Source organism: Anabrus simplex, chromosome 14 (assembly GCF_040414725.1).
Source record: "Anabrus simplex isolate iqAnaSimp1 chromosome 14, ASM4041472v1, whole genome shotgun sequence".
Lineage (NCBI taxonomy): Eukaryota > Metazoa > Arthropoda > Insecta > Orthoptera > Tettigoniidae > Anabrus > Anabrus simplex.
The window spans coordinates 48,940,401-48,967,369 of record NC_090278.1 but is presented as its reverse complement, the minus strand read 5'-3'; the positions used below and the strand labels follow the sequence as shown (position 1 = coordinate 48,967,369).

At 40.8% G+C, this 26,969-nt stretch overlaps 1 protein-coding gene across 2 annotated transcripts in view; it reads left to right on the top strand.

Annotated features, from left to right (window-relative positions):
* LOC136885288 (inter-alpha-trypsin inhibitor heavy chain H4) overlaps positions 1-26,034 on the top strand; it is a 347,969-nt gene extending 321,935 nt beyond the window's left edge. Inside the window, exons 11-13 of one of the 2 annotated variants that reach the window (XM_067157795.2) lie at positions 4,323-4,404; positions 17,250-17,306; positions 25,512-26,034. In XM_067157795.2, the coding sequence (XP_067013896.2) occupies positions 4,323-4,404; positions 17,250-17,306; positions 25,512-25,594 (222 nt within the window). In that variant the 3' untranslated portion in view covers positions 25,595-26,034. Of the gene's footprint in view, positions 1-4,322; positions 4,405-17,249; positions 17,311-17,941; positions 18,060-25,511 lie in introns of those variants that run through there. The other variant, XM_068230407.1, reaches the window with a different exon arrangement.
* Positions 26,035-26,969: the final 935 nt, after the last annotated feature.

The window sequence follows — 26,969 nt, the reverse complement described above, 5'->3', positions numbered from 1 at the left end:
TTCTTTTCCGACCCCGACGCTAGTAGGTTTGCGAGGGCTAGGGAGTCTTTCATTTTCATGCCCTTCGTGGCCCTTGTCTTCCTTTGGCCGATATCTTCATATTTCGAAGTGTCTGATCCCTTCCATTTTTCCCTCTGATTAGTGTTACATAGAGGATGGTTGCCTGGTTGTACTTCCTCTTAAAACAATAATCACCACCACCTTTATTTTTCCTTCTGAGTTGCTCTGGTACATGTAACGCGTAATCCGTTACGCTGTGAATCGCCGGCAACGTATCACTGTTGAAGAGAAGACATCTATTTATTTTGTGTGTGTGTTTTTCTGATGTTATCATACTTTACAGCAGTTGTTACTGAAGATTTTGATGCTGTGGTGTGCAACGGTACATCACGGCATGACTTGTTCTTGTTTCTTAAAAGCTTTTTATTTTTGCCACATTTTTACCATTTTTTCACACCCACATTTAATTGTTACCATTCTTTTCGTGGGGCGATATGACGGCACAGTAGTACTCGGTGTTGCCTGGACAAATTTATTAAATGCAAATAACTGCATCCCCCAACCCCGAGCCTATAAAACATATATGTTGTCTATTTTCTCCCAGTTTGCCTTAAACTTCCGTACTGATGTTTTGTATGCGCAGTAGTTTACCCATGTTGCTGTAAAAACATAAAAAGCCGCCTCCAACCCCTCCCCCACCTCCTTTCAAACCCATGATTAGCATTTGAAACATGTCGCCCCTCAGGTTCAAGGTCCACATCGATATCTCGGCGCACTACAACCAACTGGCAAAATGTGCCTGCGGCTCTCGTTTTCACTATAAACCGAAGGTAATGGATCTGTGTGACCTCAGCAGACGTGCAGGATGCCCCGCAGACGTACGCGAGAATCGTACCGTGGAATGAGTGAGTTTGAAAGAGGGCGCATTATTGGATATTTACTGCAGTAGATACTATTCACGGGTTCGGCCACCGTCGCCGCCACGCGCCACCGGACGAGGCCTGGTCCGCTGGATGACGTCACAGCGCGGTGCGGACTGCTAGCTAAAAGAGCGCGCCCGTGACCTCACATGACGTAACGCTAGCTACGTGTCTAGGCTTAACCTTGCAGGCCCCGGATTCCACTCCAGACCTAAGGGAGTTAACCGTACAGACCATAGTTCGAAGCTTAAGAGTATAAGCTTCATCTAACTGACTCAAAGGTAAGCTTAACCAACAGACTTCAAGTTCGATAGCTGGGTTAACTGCATGAAAATACAGGCATAACGTAACGCTGACCACGCATTAACCTAACCTAACCCCCAGACTAACCGCATAAGAGTGTAAGCTTAACTTAATAAAATTTAAGTTCGATACCCAGACTAATCGCATAAAAGTGCAGGCTTAACCTTACGCTGACCAGGCATTAATCTAACCGGTTGCCCTTCCCTACACGCTGGTTAAAGTGCAGGCTTAATCTTATACTGACCAGGCGTTAACCTAACAGGCTGCCTTTCCCTACACTAGCTTAGTGGCTACACGTACTAATAGGACTAGGGAGATGGTGTAAGTCTTAATACATATGCTCTATTCATAGGGGCGCATCGTTGGAAGGTAACCTCAGGGGTTTGGAGTTGAACTTTAAACAAAATGGCGGCTACAGACATTGTATTAATGGTAATAGGGAGCTGGTGTTAGGCGTAATACATATGCTTAATTCATAGGGGTGTAACATTGAGAAGCATCTTTGGGGCTCGAATTTGAGTGACTGCAAAGGCATTCCTGCTCCCCCTCCCCCTCCTCCTACTTCGCCTCCTCATAGACTTAGACTTCCTCCTCCCCATCCTCTGAAACTCTTCACTGTTTCCATAGAGCAACCGAGTGTTGATGTCAAAATTATCGCTAAGTGCGCGAATATACAGAGCCAATTAAAGGAATAGACTCTTGATAAACCATTTTACTAAAAGTTACCTATTTCTATGGGGTTCGCTGAATATATAGAACGCGCCGCGCCTGGTCCAGACGCACGTTGAGACTCAGTTGGCGGCAGAGAAGGGCAAAGTAGGGCAGGACAGTGTAGCGTTGATGAAACTGCAAAGTGTACGTGAGGGCACATTGCCAGGCAGAGTCTCGTCGGATTTCAGAAAGACAGAAAGGAAGAAAGAAAGAACAATGTTTACTTCCGTCTCTGCCCCCAGTGGGCGGGAGACGTAGAAGAAGAATACACGCAGGGTATCATTTGTTTGTCGTAAGGAGCGACTAAAAGGGGAGACACAGGGATGACTGATTTGGAACCATGATATTACCTGTAATTAGTACCATCGTGTGAGGAACAGCATGAGTCTACGTTACCAGTCTTCTTAGACCCTTCCATTGTGGTTAGTCATTTCTAAAGAAAGTCCTCACATTAAGGAACCAACGCAGCATCTACTTTTCCAAGCACCGTTCTCGACAGGAACTTACCTATATAGTACAGATCTATCACAATGGGAATTTTTATTTTATGTTATGGGTGTATAACAATATACTCATGTTCATTAAACCAGAACACCTTGAAAGACTAGAGACAGGAAGTTAATATTCGCGGGACATGTGCCTTAGTATGTTCTGAAAAATGATTAGCATTTGAAACATGTCGCCCCTCAGGTTCAAGGTCCACATCGATATCTCGGCGCACCACAACCAACTGGCAAAATGTGCCTGCGGCTCTCGTTTTCACTATAAACCGAAGGTAATGGATCTGTGTGACCTCAGCAGACGTGCAGGATGCCCCGCAGACGTACGCGAGAATCGTACCGTGGAATGAGTGAGTTTGAAAGAGGGCGCATTATTGACATGAGAGAACGTGATGCATCCATCCGGGAAATTGCTACTCGTGTGGGACGAAGTGTGTCGGAAGTGCAACCGGTGTGTACAGAATGGTTCACAGAAGGCCGTAGAACACTACGAGATGGGTCTGGTCGTACCACTCAGACCACCCCCCGACAAGATCGACACCTCATTCGAATGGCATTGCGGGACAGATTTGCGTCCTTCTCGGCTCTGGCGCAACGGTAGAACAGTGTAACACATCGTAGACTATCAGAAGTGACAGTCCGTCGCCGTTTATTACAGTCTGGGTTACCGGCGCGTCGTCCTCTTTTCCGGCTACCTTTGACTAATGTGCATAAACATCCTAGACTGCAATGGTATACAGAACGTCACTGGGGACAGGAATGGCAGCAGATAGTGTTTTCGGACTAATCCAGGTTCTGTTGTTTGAAAAAGATGGCCGCCATTCGGTTCACCGCAAACAGGAGGAGGGGAATCACGTTGACTGCATTCGCACACGACATACAGCGCCAACGCAAAGCCTTATGGTGTGGAGTGCGCGACCCGTAGCCTTACCCTTTCTGCACGACACCTCAGACGCCATATTTCAGCAGGACAATGTGCGACCACATGTTGCTGCACGAACACATGTCTTCTTGTTGTCACAGAATATTAGACTCTTGCCTTGGCCCGCTCGATCACCGGACTTGTCGTCAATGGAAAATGTGTGCGATATAGTGAAACGACGGGTGCGACGATGTAACCCAATGCCAACCACCAAAGATCAACTGTAGAAGCAGGTGAATGCAGCCATTCGCGCTTTATACCTGTCGACGCCATCACGCATGGAACAAGTTATCAGTACCCATGGAGGACCCAATGTCTACTAGGCAACACGACACATGCTGAACCTAGGTGACTAAAATGCTAATCGTTTCTGCAGAACATACTAATGAACGTGTCCTGTGAATATGAACTTCCTATCCGTCGTCTTTCGAGGTGTTCTGTTTTTTATGAATATGAGTTTATATTTGTCTTTTGGTTGTACAGTTTATATGTATGTATTAGTGCTACTGATACGATAAATAATAGCATGGAAATAACTTTGATGTACTTTAAATCGTTATTTTATCTTTATTTGTATTTTATTTTTCTTTCCATTCTTCTTCCTTGTTTTTATTTCCATTATTTTTAATTTTTATTTATTTTTTACTTTTATATGTCGAATAATTAATGTTGTGTTAAGAAGGTACTGTACTGAGCCTACTGCCTGTGTACTTTCAAATAGGCAAATAAACATGTAAATAAATAATTTACTATATGGGGTCTAAATTGATTTGCTGTCGTAGCGCTCATAGCAGCGCAGGGCCCCTAGGCAGCAGCCTACTCTGCCTATTAGGTAATCCGTCACTACTTCAGATCCTGGGCTTCATGGTATATCATACAGTATGCAAAACTATCGCTTTATAAAAAAAAGAAACCCTTATAATGATCAAATGAGCCGCCACTGACTTCTTAATTTGTTTGTTTCAGTATGGATTCGTGACCCCAGTTACATCTCTTGTCGTTGTGAAGCCTGACTCCACGAGTAAGGTAGACCTGCGAGAAGTACGAAGTAAGTAAAAAGTTGCTTTTCTTTAGAAAACAAAATTATTTCTTTTACCTAGGAGCTCTATACTGTGGATTAAACATTATTTTAGATTTTACATGACGTCAAAATTTCAAATTTAAAATCATCTCTTTTTGCACTCTACGGTAAATAAGTAATACAAGTCAGAAAATTCAGTCTACCATGTAAAATTACAGAATTAGTTACTAGCAACAGCCACAAAAAGTGAACTTGTACGTTACCATTGAGATGTTCGCGGAATCTCGAAATGAGTGACGTAATTTATCACTTTAGTGGTTGTTGTATGCAATATTTTCCCCCCATACTATGGTCAATTTACTTATTTTAAATTACATGAATTTAGTTATAAATAATTTTTATTCCTCTTGGCTCATATCGTCCTTGTTTGATCCATCTTCTTTCGTTGTTTGTTTCCTGCTATGCTGATCCTAGATCAATGAATATAATACGAAATTCATGATATACTGTGGTATTTATCTGTTGGAAATGGATTAAGCTATGAATTATTGTGATGGAGGCAGATTATTTGAGCTGAAAATGCAGAGACGCAATTTTTGCAATTGATGGGTACGGAACGATGGTGCTGCAATCATGCGGACAAACAATTCAACAACGTTGAAAAATGAAATGGCGTATGGCTTTTAGTGCCGGGAGTGTCCGAGGACAAGTTCGGCTCGCCAGATGCAGATCTTTTGATTTGACTCCCGTAGGCGACCTGCGCGTCGTGAGGAGGATGAAATGATGATGAAGGCGACACATACACCCAGCCCCCGTGCCAGCGAAATTAACCAATTATGGTTAAAATTCCCGACCCTGTCGGGAATCGAACCCGGGGCCCCTGTGACCAAAGGCCAGCACGCTAACCATTTAGCCATGGAGCCGGACTTCAACAACGTTAAGTTTGGTGTTCTCTGATTTATAATCTCCCCGACAATCCGTGTTTACAAATGTTGAAGTTCAATCAATCAGATACGATGTCCTGGTTTATTCAGTCTCAGTTAAACGAACACTAACGCACTGTTTGTTAACATAGAGTTAAAAATTTGGCAGTGCGTTAAGATTCTGTCGTTTATCCAAACATTTCCTGGGAACTGTTATCTAACACGGCGGTAACTCTCACAAGAGTCACGATCCTAGAAGAATCTAGAAGGCAGTGGAAGAACGATGCAGTTTCTGAACGCGCTCCTATGTACTTTTATTTGAATACAGCTGTAAACCAAGACGCGCGAAGTCAACATTTATTAGAAATGTTTGTCTTGACCGTGAATTTTCTGATGTTCTATGACAGGGCGTCTCAGCGTGCATGGGCCGGTGCATTGCGCGGCGCAAGGTGCGTAAGACAACTTCGCTAGGTTGACCAGAGTGCAGATTCCCCCAGTCCTCAATTTTCAGCAATAGCTTTGTCTCTCTCTCTCTCTTTTCCTACGCCTGTCTCTCTCGCTCCGCGTTTTCCCCTTCCTCACTCACTCTGCAATGCTCCACCATTCGAGCGGAGTTGAGCCGAGTTTAGCCGAGCTTAGCAGAGTTGTCCCGAGACAAAACGCTCGTCCGAACCGAAGCCGAGTCGGACCGATGCACGGTGCACAGAACCTCTGCTCTTCGTTTTGCACGCGTGAGATTTTGGGCGTTTGAGAGACCCTGTTCTATATACAAATATGAAAATAGCTTGGAAGAAAAGGCGTGGTTCAAACTTCTCTTCTTTTGTAAATTACTTCCAAGTATGTACCTATTACACAAAGTGAGCAAACTAATGCATCCGTGCTCAAAGCTAAAAGTGACACTTGGCAGAAAATTTGAAGTGAATTCAATGTGCATACGTGCGATCAAGCAACTGAAACGACTGTATGGAAATCATCTTTTCTGTTTCTACCTCTTTCTGGAAAAGGCCTATCATATTCCAAATATTGAAGATACAGAAGTTCTGCATCCAATCCACCTGCTATATGTTGAACTAACAGAGTATTTAACTGCTTGAACCTGGACAGTTAGGTTAACTGAGAGTTTAGCAGTTTGTTAGTCTTAAACAATGTTGATTAATTGCTAATTTGGTTAAGTTCACTGTTAAATTAGTTTAACATTCGTTTAAATGTCAACTGAGGTTGAATAAATCGGGCCGATATCTAACAAAACAGTGTGATAAGTAATAACACCAGGTTAAGCTGCCATTTACCGCCCTCTTATGTGTACGGAAAGAAGGCAATTACGTCATAGTAGGTGTGTAAAATGCACGCAACGACCAGACAAAGACATGATTTACGTTACGAGTGACATGAGGCAATACTTCACGGAATATTGGAAGTAGAGAGGTAATAATTGACACCAAAATAAAGTACATAGATTGACTAATAGATGGCGGTGGATGGCAACACGTCAGGTACAATTGGCCACACATGACATGGAGCATGGCCGGACTACACTATAAGACCGTGGCAGTAGAGATCCGATAACGTCGCTTGGAGTAATTTGCAAACAAGTCTAACGAGGCATATCATAATATTTTGTGTTGTGCGTGAATTAACTTCATGGCACTGTTTGAAATTCAGAGTATACTGAAGATATTTTATGTGTTATAGTTTTAAAAATTAACCTACACGCTATTTGGTATTCTGGAATGACATTAATTTACGGCAAAGATGAGCTTTCCCATGTTGCAGTATGTATAAAGGGCCCCATACACGCGCAGACTTCTGGAATACTTACCTGCACAGCAGTAATACTCTTTGGTAATGGCAGCTTCCATGGTTTCCATAACTGCATGTTTTGAGTGAAAACATTGTCGCTAGGGATGGAAAAAAATTGTTAAATACCGATATATTGATATTGCGATATACTGAAAACTTATATTCGATAATCGATATTTATTGCACATAATATATCGGTTTATTTATTTATTTATTTATTCGTATCAGAAGCATACATTTTACATAGCATAATGGTACTTAATGACATACTTATCAAATAGTGTCTGCCCAGAATTTTGCCAAATCATGGGCATTAGGTGTCGCAGCCATCAAGTCCTCTATTGTGCAACTTAAAGGGCATTTACTACAGTTCATGAAATGGTCTGTGGTTTGGTCTTCGCCACATTCACATTGTCTGGATGTGTCAGGAAAGCCCCACTTTACCATATTGATTCTTGATCTGCCAATCCCAGTGCGAAGCCTGTTCAACGATTTCCACGTAGACCAATGTTCCTCGTGTCCTGGAGGGAGATGTTCAATTGGTAGCATCCAACCAGCAAGTTGAAGATTTCTAGTTCTCCATAATCTCAACCTTGTGGATTGAGCAGATTCGTTTAAATCTTCGGTTGTATTCAGGAAACTCCTCCTAGACCTCAATCTTCGGTGGGCATGTTCATATCCATTCAATGGGTGTGCACATGAGGCAAGTGCTTTAGTTCTCTCATTCATGGATGCAACTTCTCTTCTTATATCTGGTGGGGCGATTCCAGCCAAACAGTAGATTCTATCTCGTGGAGTTGGTCTCAAGCAGCTAGTAATGAGTCGACATGTTTCATTTAGAGAAATGTCAACTTGTTTAGCATGACTGGATCTGTACCAAACAGGGCAAGCGTACTCTGCAGCGGAGTAACACAGAGCCAGGGTATATTCAAACGATATCGATATGTCGTTAATGATAACCCAAGAGTCCAAGACCAACAACAATATCATCAGACCTCAATGTATACATATATATATCAATATTGGTATTCTGCCTGTGCACGCGACTGGTTGGTTGAGTTTATCTTGCTACTGGAATTCGCGGTTTAATTATCCATGGAATATATCCATCAACGGCTGCTAATTTCAGATGAGCACCAGCCTGCACGGTTGCTAGGGTTATACTTCCGAAATACAAGTTTTCATTGACCCTCAGCCACAAGATATACTTATGTCAATAAGCGCCAGCAGTCGAGGCATAGATCCTGAATAATTAGCTTTTTGAAAGAACTAAGTACACCTGTGAAAGCGAATGAAGAAATAGTGTCAGTAATGCTTGATGAACTTCGTATAAACCTCGTAAATTAGTGGGAATGGCCGGTAATAGTTAAGAATATGATGCAGAATATACCATGCAAGTATTTACGGCTTTATCATTGCATACTGGGAATAAAGATATCATTGGTCTTTTTTTTCTGGTGAATAACAATAACTCAGACACTTAAGGTGTTAGAATTCATGGTCGAATTAGGTTTTGATGTTTTGTACTTTACTGCTGATACCATTTTACACAAAATATTTTGGTCATTATATTTGATTCTCTTGGAACTGCCGTGATCCCCGTTTTACAGAACTTCGATAAAATTTCAGATCCTTGTATTTTGGAAAAAATATGATATTGAGATATATCGATATTTTGTTTTGATAGTAGGATAATATCGGCATGTCGATATCGAAGGAAATATCTATATTTTAGTACGGTATATCGGAACGTCCCTAGGTGTTATCGTTGCCTACGAGATAAGTAAAGGCCTCTGCATGGACGGTCTCTTCAAGTACTAAATTGGCAGAGTAGCAGCAGTTCAAATAGCGCCGCTGGATGTCAGGTTTTCCCTCCATTCCTCAGCACGATTCCAATTGGCATTACGAGAATAACTTGCACATAAAAATATAAAACATTGCGTTTTGAGTAGGAAAGTGATATTTCTATGACGTTCAATGAAGAAAAATAAATGTATCACCCAGTAATTCAAGATGAGCTCATACGAATCAGGTAGTATCATTGCAACCGGAAAGTTCACGTCCTAATATAAATGAAAATACGCCATAGTATATTTTAAAACACTGAGGTATTCACATAACCTACGTCGATGAATGCAGAGTGGGTCTCGGTCCACAAGTGGCCACGGCTGGTCCGGGGTCCCACAGCTCTACACTCCGACCGGCCAACCGAACAGAGGAGGGGTGGCCACGGCTCTACCGTGGCTCTTCACCTCAGTATTCGGAAGACGGGACAGGGCTGGATCTCATGGCTGGTCCCCACTGTCGACTGCCCTGAGAAAGGTTTTCCGTGGTGTTCCATTCTCCTGCACTAAGGCGAATGCCGGAACAATTCCTAGTATAGGCCACGGCCACCAACCCCCTCACCTTCTCCGAGCATCTCCTTCAACGTGACGAATCCCCCGGCCTGAGAGACGGCGCATCGTCTAAGAGGCCCGCCTCCTCCTTCAGGGAAGGAATGAGAACATTTTAGTAGTAGTACATAGCCCAGCTTGCCATGGAAATATGATGGATACCCTGAAAAAGTGTTGACATCGATTGCGGCTAGTTTTTGTAGAAATGCTAAAGCGTGTTCTTTCAAAATGTTCACTACATACTACAGACTTCGAGGAAGGTTGCCACTTGCTATTCTTCTCGTCACCCCGACATGATATTTTTTGACCCATTTTTCTCGTAGTTCTGCATTTGCTCATGGAAAGAAATGCCACTACCTTTCTGAAGTTTACTTTGGCAGAATGGTACACAGCAATAAACCATTGTTTATCACGCGCAAATAAACATCCTGTGAATATAATGTTTACAATAAATTCTCTCTCGGATCTTGTATATTTATCAATATGCACAAAACATTTTCTTAATGTAAATCCTCAGCTTGTTTTGTCATTTGACCGGGTCAGGAATGGAACGAATGAAGCCGCATCTAGCGGCGAGGACGGGAACTGTGCTGGCTGCCGAAGCCTGTCGCACTTCTCTGGGGCAATTAGTAATGACTGACAGATGAAATGAAATGATAGCGGAGAGTGTTGCTTAAATTAAAGATGACAGGGAAAAAAGGAGTACCCGGAGAAAAACCTGTCCTGCCTCCGCTTTGTGCAGCAAAAATCTCACATGGAGTGGCCGGGATTTGAACCACGAAACCCAGCGGTGAGAGGCTGGCGCGCTGCCACCTGAGTCACGGAGGCTTCTATTTTCTTAATCTTACGTTTAAATATAAACCATAATACTCACCACAAGCTGAATACACAAATCAATGCCTCTTATAATTAATTTTAAGGCTTATCTCACCTAAAAACTCACTAATTTATCTTTTTGCTTCACAGTTTTCTTATACGTCTGTGTTGTTAAACAGCGGAGGGCTAACACGAAGTCTAGCGGCGACTCTAGAACTAGAGCGTATTTCGTGCTGTGTAAACTGCCATGCGGAGGCCTTATTACTAATCACGTAGGCAATGATGTTACGTATTGCACCGTTTGAAGTCGAATTATAGTCCAGCCTACCCAGCAAGGTATTGATTAGATTGAATATTTCCAGGTTGCAGTTCCACCTTCACTAGCACCATCTCTTACAGAATTATCGGCGTTCTCTACTGCGGATGTTGTTAATGCAAATAATAATTCAAAGAAAAACGATACATTTATGGAAAAACCGATATATTATGCGATAAATTGAATCAAAATTTCGGTATCGATATATCGATAAATCGAAAGGAAAATATCGGTATTTCGTAAAAACCGATATATCGTTGCCATCCCTAATTGTCGCGTTGCCTATTTACCTGTATGCATTTGGATGTATATTCGGTGTTAAGATGATGTCCAGAAACTGTATTCGATGTAAGAAGCATTCAAATGATAACCATTCCCCATCCTATTTAAGTTGGAAGGCTGATAATGCTACAGTCTGTACCAAAAATTACAGTGGGTCTTCGCCTAATCTGGAGCAGTAAAAATATTGTCTCGCTCAATACTGTACTGTAAATGTAATGAAAATAAACAAGCATATGGTTACAACTAGAAAAACAATACAATCCTATCTCCATCAAAATACAATTTTAACAATGGGAATCAGCTTACAACATTGTCACTCCAGGGTCATCAGTTTTCTATCCTTGCCAGGAATTTCAACCATAGCATCAGCATCATTAAAATGTTTTGTGTAGCTGTTGATTAAAATATTTGCAAAATAGGGCAAAGATAGGCAGAGAAGTTCATATAGAGGTTTTTCACTATATGAGCAGCACTCCCTTGTATCAATTACACTTTGTCTTGTAAGCTGAATTAGTACACACTTCTCATTCTTACTCCGAAAGAATGCTACTTCATATTCCTTAGAGATTAAAATCTGCATAATCTTATATACACTTGTACACACATTTAAGAGCAATTCTGATGGGACCGATACCCCACCTCTCTTTAAGCTATTAAACATGTCATTTTCCACTGTTTCATTTGATATGTTTGGGATACATATCTCAAGTGAGAGTAGAGGTCTGGAGTATGTAGATTTCTATGGGGATGGGGATTCCAAAGTTACAAGGCAGTGTGTGATTCCAATACATACAATGGTAAAGAAGTCAATAAACTGGAATGTGTGGGCCACTACCGAAAGCGTTTAGGAACAGCTCTTAGAAAAATTGTACAACATAACAAAAAGATGGGTGGTAGAGGCAAATTAACTGGGGCACTGACAGACGAGTGTCAGAATTATTTTGGAATTGCTTTGCGTTCCAACTGCTGTTCCATAAAAGATATAACAAATGCTATATGGGCAACATTGTAACATTTGACTGCCCATAAAGACAGGCCCTATAGGAACAGACAGTTTGGTGTTCATACCAACGAGCCAAAGCTGGCAATCTACTTTACAATTATAAGTCCTACATGCAATGAAGCCTGTGTATGAAAGGCTCTCTGATCCAAAAATGTTATCAAAATGTCTTTATGGTTTGACTCAAAATACCAATGAGTCATTCAACGTTACGGTATGGAAGAGGTGTAGAAAAGATACATATGCGGGGCTGTCCACTCCCAAACTGGGTATAATGGATGCGGTTTTACACTTTAATTGTGAAAACAAGATTGAAATAGAGATTTAAAATTTTGCATTTTTGAAATAATGTGTTATAATTCTTTGTGTAATTGTGATAAACTAATACATTTAGTAGGGGACATCAAGAACACTAATTATAATAGTTACTCCAAAGAGTGCGGAAAATGACACTTCACCGAACTGTAATTACATTCCGCACTGTTTAATAACAAAACATCTCTGACTGGTTGAACTCCGCTTCACAGTAAAGTAAACACGGATAGTCAGAGAGATCAAGAATCCAGGTACATAAAAATAAACCTTGTTGGATTGTTTCTCTGCCTGATTAAAGCACCGTGGTTCCATACTCTTCTACACAAAATGTGGCGTCTCTGGATCCCCATCTCTAGTAATCTGTCGCCATTAGAACACTGACTAATGTATAGGATAATCCACTTCCAACAGATAAATATCACAGTATATCATATTCCTATTACCTTCCTTAATCCAGGACCATGTTCACGACTCTGGTAGCTTAATGGACTGTTCTCTGCTTCAATTAATAAGAACGTTTAGGTTTTATCACAACGTAATCCCATGTACTGCCTGCGAAACGTTTAGTGACACGTCGGCTCCCTAAGTGCTAAATCGGTAGACCTCAGTTATCTACGAGGTACGGAATGGCAGCATACGACACCAAAAATGAATCCATTATGCATCGCCGTAAGACATTTGCCGATACTATTGTTACTATTGTTACTTTTAATGTAAAGCAAAGAAATATAGGTGAAAACAGATCTTTTGAAACCTATTGCAATGCCTGAGGAAAATCCAATTACATCACATGAACACCTTGGAACTCATCGTCATCATCTGGAGCAGTTTTCAACCACACACTGGGTCTGCTTGGAACATAAGCCTCTCCTTCGTCTACTGTCCATCCATCATTTCTCTTCTATCACTGTCGTCCAGTCCCCTCCTCTTGCCTCGATGCTCTTCTTTAGACCTTTCAGCCGTATGTCCCTCGGTCTTCCTCTAGGTGTCCTTCCTTTCAACTCCATTTCTAACGTCTTTCTTGGTATCCTCTTTTCTTCCATTCTCTGAACATGTCCATAGCACTGAAGCCTTGATTTTTCTATCTTTTCCCGTTAGGGTACCTCATTTACCATTTCCCGAACTCACCTTTGAGCTCCTACTCGGAAAATAACATCACAGTCTACACACAGTGAGGCCAGAAAGATAATAGCACACATAGAAGGCATCTGTGATGTAGAATAAAATAAACCGTTGTTATTCCTCCTCAGTAGCCTCCCGTAAGTCCTCTTCCACGTCATGAGAGGTGGGCAACGGCATGATGTAGGGAATTGTATGTGGGGGTGATGTACAGCGGGTACTGTGTGTGCCCTAGGATCGCTACGGTAGCTGTGAAGGCCCTTCAGGAAACCTGAAAAGTGACGGCTAACGGGGCTCTAGCCAAGTCCACAATGGCAGATGCGGCGAAGGAGATCTTTGGAATGGGAAATCTGGCAGACGAGGCAACACTCTTCTCGTGGGGTTAAAGAAATTGGGGAAACCACTGTCTTGCAGTGAAGAAGGATTTTCAAAGGCTAAGGGAGACAACCCCTACAGAAAACAGCAGGCTTGGAGGCTTAGGTGGCAGCCCCAGCACAAAGTTCAGGTTGCTGTGGAATAATAACTTGCACATCTTAAATTCAATTATTAAAGGAACTGAAGTAAAACAAAAGTGGATGATTACCTCGATGACGAACTTTGGCCCGAAACGGAAAATGAGAATTGGTTGTTGGAATGTTAGTACTTTGTCACCGAGCGAGTTGGCCGTACGGTTAGGGGCGCGCGGCTGTGAGCTTGCATCCGGGAGATAGTGGGTTCGAATCTCACTGTCGGTAGCCCTGAGATGGTTTTCTGTGGCTTCCCATTTTCACACCAGGTAAATGCTGGGGCTGTACCTTAATTAAGGCCACGGCCGCTTCCTTCCAACTTCTAGACCTTTCCTATCCCATCGTCGCCACAGGACTCATCTCTGTCGGTGCGACGTAAAGCCACTAGCAAAAAAAAAAAAATGAACTTTGTCTGAGGAAGGTGACTCCGCAAGGTGCACGGAGGAGAGGTCGTCCTAGGAAGACCTGGGGTAGGACTGTAGAGGAGGAGGCCATTGGAGCAGAGAAGACTTGGAAGGAAGGTGAAGCATTGGGAAGTTGACCAGCACAGTGGAGACGTTTCACAGATGCCGTGTGTTCCAGTAAAAACGAGAGGAATTAATTCAAGTAAATCGTCCCCTTATTAACTCGATTGAACGTTCTGCCGAATATACGGAGAGATCTGTTTCCACAATTAAAAGAATTAAAAAAACATGCCCTGCCTCTCTCTCTGGTGAATCTCCAGTAAAAACAAGGTAGGGCAGTCTGACTATTATGATTGCTATGCTTGTTTCGTCGAGGACCCTTGGACCACGTGATTCCTAACTCTGGTGAGCCCAGTATTCTTTCATCTTTGTGCTGTGAATTGCTTTCCTCTCCTGAGTCCACTTTACTCCCACTCCATGCCGCAGTGTTTCAAATGTCAGTGACTAGAGAATGTAAGATGTTATGATCAGCATTATAATCCCTGTTGAATATACCTTTGGGATCAATTTAAAAAAATTCTAGGTCTTTTCGAACCGGTTGCGTCCATTTAGCATTTGTCCCCTTCCCTCTAGAAATGGCGTTGAAGATTCTTGAGGCCAGCTTTTTCTTGTCCATTCTGACTATGTGACCGGTAGAAGATAAATCTTCAATTTCTCATGCTCTCTAAATGTTGGTAAAGCTCGTTATTACACCTAATTCTGTATTTACCTCCCTCTTTAATGGGGCCCATGATTTTTCTCACAAGGGAACATCCACAATGGTGAAGTCGCTGATCGCGATGAAACTTAGCAAACACATTGAGGTACATGTAAAAACAATGCCAGCATCAATTTTAGGCGCCAACATTCATTAGCGCGTTAACATTTTACAAATTTATTTAATGTTTCACGGTCTTCTATTAGTTTTATCCACATTAGTGGATTGAGATACATGTATAGAGCTAGGTGTTCACGAACACGGAACAACGTTAAGTAAAATCACAACTGTGACAAATCACAGGTTCTCGTCACAGTAACTTTCCTGGAGCAGAGCAGTTCGGAGTAGTGACTAGAAATCCGTGTCACAATCCATACCTAAGGGAAACTAGAATTCTCAGAATGAACATATATTAGAAGACAAGACGATCCTAACGAAAGATTTTTTAAAGAACTCTGTACAGAACAATTAAATCCACAGCACTACAGCATTCCTATGTACGTTTCTTTCCGTTTTCCGTGAACATGAAATAGTACAAACATTCAGAAAGAATTCCCGTATGTTTGCATAATGATATTAAGTGAGTGAGAATGACAGAGCCCTGTGTAAAGAAATTTTCCTGGAACGCATAAAATAACTTCTTAAGGCAAGTGGACGAAACTAATGGGGTTGTCCGTTGTCCGAAATTCGAGGTGTCCGCTTAAATGAGGCTTATTTAACACGTGCCTTATGTAAAATAGTATCGGTTTCATGGGAAAATTTCCGTATAGGAAGGTGTCCGTTAGAGCAGGTTGGACTGTACCATCATGGGAGATACGGTACTTGAAATGATCCACCTGTTCCATTTTTGTATTCCCGACCTGACATTCAAATCACTTACTTTCTTCCATGTTGACATCAAATTAGTGTTGGAAATGTATTATTCTTATGCTCATCTTATCTTCTTTTCTCTTCCCTTTATGGCCTGCTGCTAGAGACTACCAGCAGATTTTAATTCCTCAGACTTTGATGTTTCCTCTTCCTCCCATTCCAACAATCCTTCATCCCTTCGCTGTGTTTCTTTTTTCATTCCTCAAACAACTTTGTACCAGTTTTATTTTCACTGTCCGCCTCCGTAGCGTAACGGTAAGTGTAATTAGCTGCCGTCCTCGGGGGCCCGGGTTCGATTCCCGGTACTGCCAGGAATTTAAGAATGGCAGGAGGGCTGGTATGTGGTTGAAATTGTACATGCGGCTCACCTCCAATGGGGGTGTGCCTGAAAAGAGCTGCACTACCTCGGGATGAGGACACGAGTTTAGTTTATTTTCACTTTGCCTTCGAATACTTCCATGTTTAACGATTTATTTAAAAAATACTTCTTTTCTTGATTTATTCATCTCTTATATTACTTTTGTTATCCCAAGTGAGGTTCCAAACTATATACATATTGAATACAATAAGTAACATACAAAGGGAGTTCAATATAAAATGCAACACATTTTTTTCTAAAAGTAAGGTGGTTTTATTGAGAATTAAAATACACTGTGTTATTCTCCAATCCTTTCACTACAATATCCTATATTTCAACATAATCTCCGTTCAATGTTACGGCCCTACGCCACCGTAATGTAAGGACCTGTGGGTCTGCATGGTACCACTCAACTGGTGAATGTCGGAGCCAACGTCGTGCTGCATCGATAACTTCCCTATCATCCACGTATTGCTTCCCGCGGAGTACATCCTTCATGAGCCAAACAGATGGGGATCCGGGCTGTAGGGTGGATGAGGAAGAACAGTCCACTGAAGTTTTGTGAGCTCCGCCGGGTGCGCAGACTTGTGTGAGGTCTTGCATTGTCGTGAAGAAGGCTCACCGTGCTTTACACCACTACCAGGTCTCCGCAGACATTCTGCAAGTGCCTATGAATATCTGTGATGACCTGGTTTTCCGCCAAAAGGAAGTCAATAACTGCTCCCTGTTTGGTACGCATCTACGTTACAGACGCCATGTTGAAGGCTAGTTATAGCGCTGCCACATATCGGAAATTAATGAAACTACGAGACGAAGCGGGAATATTCAAAGATGTCTCAAGCAAAATCACAATTTTTAAAACCGAAATTGACCGAGAAATAAAATGTGTTGCATTATATATTGAGCGTCCCTCGTATTACATGCATCTCAGAATAGACAATTATTTTACTGTTTCTTTCTCACGCATCTGAATCTAGTTTAGAATTGTATTTCGTGTTGTGTTCTGTTTCCAGATCAATACATACACTCCTTCGCATTCCATCCGTCGCACAGCGCCGCTGCAAATAATGGTAAGTGTTAAATTTGGTATCGTAACTCAGGTGAGAATGAAGTAATTAAGCGTCTGTTCCTACTCAGTATGTGGTCCGCCAAGTATTGAAGGAATCTTGGCCGCATGGAGATCGCACCCTTGCTACGGGCTCTTCAGTTATGTTTGAAATATATTTGCATATTCTTGTGTTATCGAAGTAGATTATGTGCGGTTCCAATATTTTCAGGTGTTCCAAGTTGTAAGAAGTTTGAAATAAATAGATAGATAGATAGATAGATAGATAGATAGATAGATAGATAGATAATGCCTTTATTGTTGGTGAAGTTAGGGCGCAAGGCCCTCTCTTGCATTTAACCACTAGAAGAGTATACATTTACATGGCTTATAATTACGAATACAAATAAAACTAGTAATATTAATAGCAATAATAATAATAATAATAATAATAATAATGAGAGAATCCTTAATTTTAAAATACACAAAATAAAGTACACTTAAATGACATAACTACAGTAATCCATTCATTCATATCATTCATTCCTTGATTTACTCATCAATTATACACCAAGTCAGTGAGATCTACTCAGTAAATAATCGCGGCAAACCACTTTAAACTTGCGATGAGAGGGATTGTCTTTTAATGTTCGCAGATAGCGAATTTCAAGAACTGGACGCAGAGATTATGAAGGAACGGTTGTACACAGCAGTGCGGTTTACAGGTATGGCAAGAGAGGAGCCCTGATCTTGTATTGTGTTCGTGATAGGACAAGAGGTAAGAAAAAGATGAAGACAGGTAGTCGGGAGTATTACTGGAATGTATTTTGTGCAAAAGTGATAACATGTGAAGTTCACGGCGCTGGTGCACTCGAAGCCACGACACCTCCTTATAATAAGTTGATACATGAGTATCATATCGCGGACTAAAGCTATATCTTACGCAGCTGTTCAGGCTCCGCTCCAGTTTCTTTTTACTGTCACAGGTGAAATGTCGTATGGCTTTTAGTGCCGGGATATCCCAGGACGGGTTCGGCTCGCCAGGTGCAAGTCTTTCGATTTGACGCCCGTAGGTGACCTGCGCGTAGTGATGAGGATGAAATGATGATGAAGACAACACATACACCCAGCCCCCGTGCCATTGGAATTAACCAATTAAGGTTAAAATCCCCGACCCGGCCGGGAATCGAACCCGGAACCCTCTGAACCGAAGGCCAGTACGCTGACCGTTCAGCCAACGAGTAGGACACTGTCGCAGATTATTTCAGTCAACATAGTGTCACAGTAGTCAAATATAGGTAGTATCAAAGAGCGAATTAGTTGTATTTTAGATAATTATATAAATATAATTTAATACCTAAGTTCGAATATGCACGAGATTTCTGAGGATTCGAACAGTTATCACAAGGTCATTGTTTGAATTATAAAGTGACAAGAACTTGTGGCATTTGATAACCGGTGCTGGGCTACGGCATCGTACATTATCATTAAGGGATGTTATTGCGAGTGAGTATTTGTCAAACATCGGTCAAAAATTCCAAATTTGCTTTCTGTCAGGAATCGAAAAAGACAAGTCGACCAGTTAATTAAAAGAGAACGCACCGGGCGAGTTGGCCGTGCGGGTAGGAGAGCCCAGCTGTGAGCTCGCATCTGGGAGATAGTGGGTTCGAACCCCACTGTCGGCAGCCCTGAGGATGGTTTTCCGTGGTTTCCCATTTTCACACCAAGAAAATGCTGGGGCATACCTTAATTAGGGCCACGACCGCTTCCTTCCGATTCCTAGACTTTTCCTGCCCCGTCGTCGCGATAAGACTACTGTATCTGTGTCGGTGTGACGTAAAGAAAATAGAAAAAAAGTTAAAAGAGAACCCAGCCTACTACGAAAGTTGGGTTGAATGGTAGGTTCCATTAAGATCCAACAAAGCAATGTAGATCCAATAACACCAATTAAAAAGAGAAGACCGCTATTCTACGGGCACAATATATTCCGTATGAACAACGAGCGGATCACACACACACAAAAAAATGGAATTTTCTGAATCTTAAGCCATGCAGTTTCTATCAATCAATCAATCAATCAATCAATCAATCAATCAATCAATCAATCAATCAATGATCTGCATTTAGGTCTGTTGTCCAGATGGCAGAGTCTCTACCAATTGTTTGCCTTGCTTTTTCTTAAATATTTTCAAGCAAATTGGACTTTTATCGAACTTTTCCATTCATAATTTATTACAATCCCTTACTCCTCATCCTGTAAATGAATATTTGTCCCAATTTGTCCTCTTGAATTCCGACTTTATCTTCATATTATGATCTTCCCTACTTTTAGAAGCTCCACTAAAGCTTATTAGTCTACTAATGTAATTCCCCGGTATCTCTCCACTGACAGCTCGGAACATACCACTTAATCAAGCAGCTCGTCTCCTTACTTCCCAGCCCGAAGTTTTTAGCACTTTCGTAACATTGCTATTTTATCGAAAATCAACCAGAACAAATTGTGCTGTTTCCTTTGGATCTTTTTCAATTTTCATATCAAGTAGTCCTGGTCAGGATCCCATACACTGGAACCATACTCTAACTGCGGTCTTGCCAGAGACTTATGTGCCCTCTTCTTTACATCCTTACTACAACCCCTAACTATGTGAAAAGATATGTAACTTTTCTTAACAACCTCGTTAATATGATTACCCCAGTGAAGATCATTCCTTATATTAACACCTAGGTACTTACATTATTCCCAGCCCATGAATTAGAACTGAGAGGATTTTTCCTCTTGGTAAAACTTACAACCCGACTTGTCACCTCGTTTACCATCATACCATTGTTCGCTGTCCATATCACAACATTGTCTAGGCCCCATTGCAGCCTGCAGCGGCTCACAATCCTGCACTAATTTACTACCTGTACAGTATAACATCATCCGCCTATCTATGGTTTCAGTTCCTTACTTATAGTATCATTTATATTTACAAGAAAAAAAATGAAATAAGAATTATCAGAACTTGTATAAATAAAAAGTACCAGGTTGAAGGAGTCTGGAGAATCCTCCCTAATGAAACTGTCTATCGAGAGATTCACCCAGTTACGAGTACGATGAAGAAGAAAAGAATCTCTTATTTCTTTCACATCTTGCGATTACCAGAAAACAGGATTTTACGACAACTAGTCATGAGAAATCTGGGAAAGAAGAAAGGAAGGCACTGGATCAAAGAAATTCAAGACGATCTCAAAACTGCTGCACTCGGAATTACAGATGCAGAGAAGAAGAATAAAATTACCACCCTTCTTGAGAATCACAAATTTTCAACTTAAATGTCTGACTCCATGGCTAAATGGTTAGCGTGCTGGCCTTTGCTTACAGGGGTACCGGGTTCGATTCCCGACAGGGTCGGGAATTTTAACCATTATTGGTTAATTTCTCTGGCACGGGGGCTGGGTGTATGTGTCGTCTTCATCATCATTTCATCCTCATCACGACGCGCAGGTCGCCTACGAGTACCAATTTCACGTTAAGAATATCATGTTTCTGGTTTCGTATTGAATCAAGATTCACAATAAACAAAGAAAATGATAAGATCCACCTTTTAATACTATATATTACGTGAAAAATTATAGATTTTTGTTAAATCATCAAGTTTATGAACTTTTGGTACCGGTTTCGACAAAACTATATGTCATCATCAGCCTAGGACAAATTATACAAAGACAATAAAATACATTAATCGTGACTCTTGTAGTAATATCATAATCGTAATTTAGGAAATATATATGTTAAAACTAAAATAATATTTACATATATAAGCGGATAGTTATTAATATAATGGTGGTCGTTTTTATAAGGTCTACACCTTAGTAATTATAATTAAAAAGAACGACATGTTAAAGGAAAATTCGGTTTTTGTACTGTATATTTGTATTAAAATATAATTATCAGCTTTTGATGTCGTATTTTATCTTTTTTCTTCGTTTATTACGAGTGCTAAATCAAAAGACCTGCACCTGGTGAACCGAAAATGTCTTCGGACAGTCCCGGCACTAAAAGGCATACGCCATTTCATTTCAATTCAACTGAAATGATGCACAGAGGGCCTGTCAAGAGTTCAGACGAATTGAGAACACTGCGATCAGCACGAATGAAGAAGTACTGTACAGATAAGAAGAATCAAACAGTACAACCTTCAAAGGAAAAGTGTACATGGAAGACTCAAGTGGTCCAATGTGGCCAGTAAAGTTAATAATATTAATAATAAAAAGCATAAAGGTCCAAGAATATTAAGATGGTTCCAAGAGTGTGACAGAGATCTGCAAGAGATGTACATTGCGGAGGATGAGATCAGTGATTGGAATAGTTTCAGGAGGATTGTAAAAGTCTCCATGGCTCTACGGTAGAGTTAAAGCCACCACACGCAGAAATCTAAACTAATCTGTTCATGAAGAAGACTTTTACAATAATGAGAGTTTCTTTCTTCTGAATGCGTGGAGCAAAGTTTTCTGCGAAACGTAAGTCCATACTTTTATTTCCGTTCTTCAGCTCTGTTCTATTCTATCCTGTTGTCTTTCATTGTACTTTATTTTATTAGTTTCCATGTATTTTTTTCTACCTCATTCGCCCCTGATTAGCCTGGTGCCCCTCTCTGTTACTTCTCTCTCTCATACGCACGCACGCACACACACACATCTTAATTGAAGCTTAAAGTTTCATCAGCTCCCGCTTGGAGCGCTGCGCCAACATACATTACAGGGAGCCACCTGGTGACGAATGAGGATACCACTACACCTCCAATGGTAAACCATTGGCATTGACATGATACTGTGTAGGCTTGTGGGCTTATGCCGTGTCAAGAATAAAAGGTGAAAATCTTTACGTTTTGCAGAGAACTGTGCTCTGCGTCATCAGAAGAAATCTCGACTGTCCACGAGAAAGGCTTCTTGAACTCGTGGACTCGTGGACCTTACTTTCTTGACACGGCATAAGCCTAAAAGCTTATACAGTATCATGTCTGTAAGTACGTGCCGTGAAATCATCAATGGCAACCATTGTATTGTAGAAGTCCTCCTCGTGAACACTCCAGATTTCCATCTGAAGACGCAGAGCAAAGTTCTCTGCAAAACGTTAAGAGTTTCACCTTCTTTTCATGACACGGCATAAACCCAAAAGCCCACCCGTATCATGCCTAAAATGTAACGGTCGTTCATGGAGGAAAGAAGCTCCTATTTAGTGGACTTCTAGTAGGCATAGATGTTGTTAATGAATGTGTTTATCTTTCCTCCTTGCTGAACAATACTGGCGGCTTCGAAACAGTGATCACAAGAAGAATTGCCCTTGGAATAGTTGCTATGGATTCGAATCTGACGTAAATGACAAATCAGTAAAACACAAACAAACGTCTGTTTTGTGTCCTGGTATTTTTCAATCTTCTACGGCTACGAATCATGGACGGTGAAGGCCACGTGAAGTATGGTGCTGGTGGAGAATGTTACGAATACCTCGAAACGGATCGACTTTCAACTCTTGTTAGACACAGAAAGCTGCAGTTCTTTGGACATTTATTAAGTCCACCAGACACAGACTGCTATGCTAAGTTACTCTAACCTAAGTCATGTCAAGCTAAATTTTAAGATCGCTAAGGAGGCGATTTTCAGAGCAGTACATTTCTAAATATTTTGAGTTTGATTTGATGGAATCCGATTATGTTCTTTCAAGAACGAATTGTAAGTCATTCTATTTTAACCATAAATCAATCTCTGTTAAGAAAAGAGTTTTGCTCTTATGGACCTACAAGGAGTGAACACACCCCCTCTTAGACACCCATATTCCTCGAGATTAAGTAATATTTTAATGCGCTTTATACTATATTATGAAAGAAAAAAAGGACAACCCTTTTCCCTTTGTTCGTGAGTTATTAAAATAACGACGGCATTTAACATTCTCTATTCCATAAATATATTCGTAGGGAGGAAGCACTATTGTGGGAACAGCCTTCGCTTTGTTGCCTTCCGTCATTTTCCTTGTACGTCGTTCTGATACATGTAAAGCGTATTCCGTTACGCTGTGAACTGCTGGCAACTTTTCACTGTTGAAAAGAAGTCATCTATTTATTTTTCACTGTTGAAAAGAAGTCATCTATTTATTTTTGTGTGTGGTCTAATATTCCCACACTGTACAGCAGTTGTTAATGAAGATTTTGATGCTGTGGTGTGCAGCGGTACATGACAGTGATACTGATACAGAAATTCGCTGATTTTTATCTGTGCTTGGTTTTGTTATTTAACTGTTGTTTCTTAAATACATTTTATTTTGCCTTTCCCGTGCTGTTTTTAAAACCAAAAGAAGCCGCTTTTAAAACACGAGTCCCCCTTGAGTTCCTAAAAATAATTTTCAGCCTAGTTTCTTCCTACTTTTATGTTTAAGTTAAATACTCACTTGTTTCGCCAGTATTTGTGCTGCCAAATTTCTCGTCATGTTGTTGAGCAGAACCGTTCGAAATGGCAAACCTTGTTATCATAAGAGCAATACCTTTTCCTTAACATGGAATGACCTACAGTAGCGCCCTGTCGCAGCATTAGCTAGGACTAAAAATGAAACTGATGATAAAGGAAGCGTGAAAAAAATTAACGGAAAATATACTGAACTTCAGAACACCATTTATTTTTCTTTAAACGTACACTTCCGTTGTGACTATACATATGGATTTTTTTTAAGCTTGGCATTTTATAGAAGTTTCACAACGAATTCTGTTCGCAAGACTTGAATCTATCAAATAGCTGGCCATACAATTCATACCAATTTTTAGTTGGCAGTAAATGTGAAATGTATCTATGAATCATCCCCTCAAGATTAAAACAGTAAGGATCTAATCCTGGAATGTGGCTGCGGTTAGCCGAGAAGGTTGCAAAGGACACTGTATTATTATACTGCCTTACATGGTTCATGAAATCATTATCACGTAGCAGCATGCTTTATTTAAGTACGTCGTTTACTTGAGGTTGTGGGAAATAAACCAAACCATTGTGGCAACACGAATTAAAATGTCCATTTACCATTCCCGCAGCGAAATGACGTGCTTGCCAGTGCATACATGTTTCATTTAATAATCCTAAACCGAATAATTCAATGTAAGTTTCATAATAAAGGCATTTTCGAACTATAATATCGTGAGATGCAGTTCTTCTGTTCCTATCTTATTAGAACTAACATGGAGCAACAAATAACATTCTGGTGATAACTTGATTTCACAGAGCTATCTATCGGACTAACATAGAAAGATCAGGGGAAACAAATTTCTACCGGTGAACTGCAATACCTAATCATCGCATTATTTGAAGAAATCTTTATTTTACGCAAATTAAGAACTTAATTAAATAAATAACATTTTCTACCTGAGGTATAAGACATAGGCGTTAGTATTGAAGTTTCTCACAATTTAGCGTTATACGTTTAAATAATATTTATAGATAGTTACTTTATAAATTTACCCATTTAAAATTAGTTTCGGCTGTCTGAACAACCTAACAGTTGTAAATTAATGAAAACTATGAATTTCTATATTTCTTATTTAAATAGAAACGTTCAATTTATTAAACCTGCAAATCATTGTTAAAAGGAGCTAATTGAGAACTACCCCTTTTTTTAACTTATAGAAAAATAACAGAAACAAAACACGTCTTCCCTGAATAATATTGTCATGGCGAGTAATGCTTACACAGGAAAACAAGGAATGTTTACAGTTAAGCGAGAAAAACGTTTTATTTCTATGATGCCAAGAGAGAAAAGAAATGACTTCGTGGATCAGTGGTAGAGAGTTGGCCTCCGGATCCCAAGATAGTGGGGTCAAACCCGGCAGAGGAAGTCGGATTTTTGAAGGGCAGACAAAAGTGCATTCGACACTCCATGCCGTACGATGTCGGCATGTAAAAGATCTCTGGTGACACATCTGGTGTTTACCCGACAAAATTCATTAAATCTCAGCCATAGACGCCCAAGCGAGTTTCGGTTTACTCGGTCTGCCATCTAGTGGGCCTAGAGTAAAACGGAACGTCGAAATTGACGAGCAGACAGCCAGATGGTGTCAAATTGAAATGTCTGCACACAGTAGCTGAGGCCATACGATTATTATTATTATTATTATTATTATTATTATTATTATTATTATTATTATTAGTGACTTTCAACAATGCCTGATTAAATAGGACTTATGATTCGTTTAATAACATTTTTCTGTTACAGATTCCAAATGGTGGCACGTATTATTATTTGCAGTTATCCAGCGACTGAAGGCGAATACGTTCTACGTATCTCACACCGGCTGATGAAGGAGTTGAAAACTCGCTTTACTTCTACATCAACGCTTTAAGAAAATAATGTATTCTTCCTGTAATTTCAAAAGCGGTTAGCTATTCTTCTAACTGTTGAAATTGCCTTCTTTCTGCCACTAGTTGCATTCACTTGTTGACTTATCAGAAGACCTTCAGCGTGATTTGAAAGGTAGTGGATATATTGCCAATAAATAAATAAATAAATAAATAAATAAATAAATAAATAAATAAATAAATAAATAAATAAATAAATAAATAAATAATAAGCATGAGATGATGTATGTCCACTTGGTTGTCTGTTTGTTTATTGAGGATTGGCTATAAAACTACTAGACGGATTGATTTGAAATTTGATGAGAATATAGGCTGAAAACCCGAATCACGCAAGGGGGACTTTAGATTTTGATTTATTTCAGTGTTTCGAACTAGTAGGGGATTTTGGTAAATTTTCCCCTATATAAACGAAAATAACACGTAAACGGTCAGCCCTATTGAAAAATGAAGGTACCATTTGGGATTAAAATTACAGTTTCTACAAGAAACGTCAAATGCATTTACTTCGTAACTCTAACGGTTTTCGAAAAAATCAGCTTGCCACTCCATATTAAAAATGTCATATATGTTATTGCAATCCAATTGTTATTGTGTAAACTTGAAGGGTCCAAGGCGTAACCGAATCACTTTTATATTACACTGAGTGGCCAAAATTCATGGGAAGACATTGAAGGTGATGTTATTAACGAGTTGTTCCTCTGCGACCCCTCAAAACGGCAGCAATGCGGCGAGGTATCGACTCTACAAGGTGCTGGAATCGTTCTGGAGGGATCTGGACCCACGCATCTTGCACTGCTGCCCACAATATTGACCTTGTGTAGTTGGTGCGGAGTTTATGGAGCATACACCAGCATCGACAGCATCCCATAAATGCTCGAATGGATTAAGATCGGGGGATCTGGTGGGCCAATCCATGGTCGTAACTTCACTGGATTGCTCCTCCAAGAATTTGCGTGCAACTACAGAGCGGTAACATGAAGTATTCTCATGTTGAAACATCGCATCTGCATCAGGGTACTCTAAGACCAGAAATGGACGCAGATGGTCTGAGAGAATGTCCACATAACGTGCACCTGTCAGCACTGTCTGCAGTCGATAAAGGGGGCCTAATTGCGTCCATGAGCACGCCGCCCACACCAGAATCAAGCCACCTCCCGCGTGGACACAACCCTGTTGACACGCAGGATCCAAAGCTTCATGGGGCATACACCACACTGTCACGCGCCCATCAGCTCGATACAACTGGAACCGGGATTTATCGGACCATACCACACGCCAACACTGTTCCATGGTCCATTGCCGATGATCGCGGGCC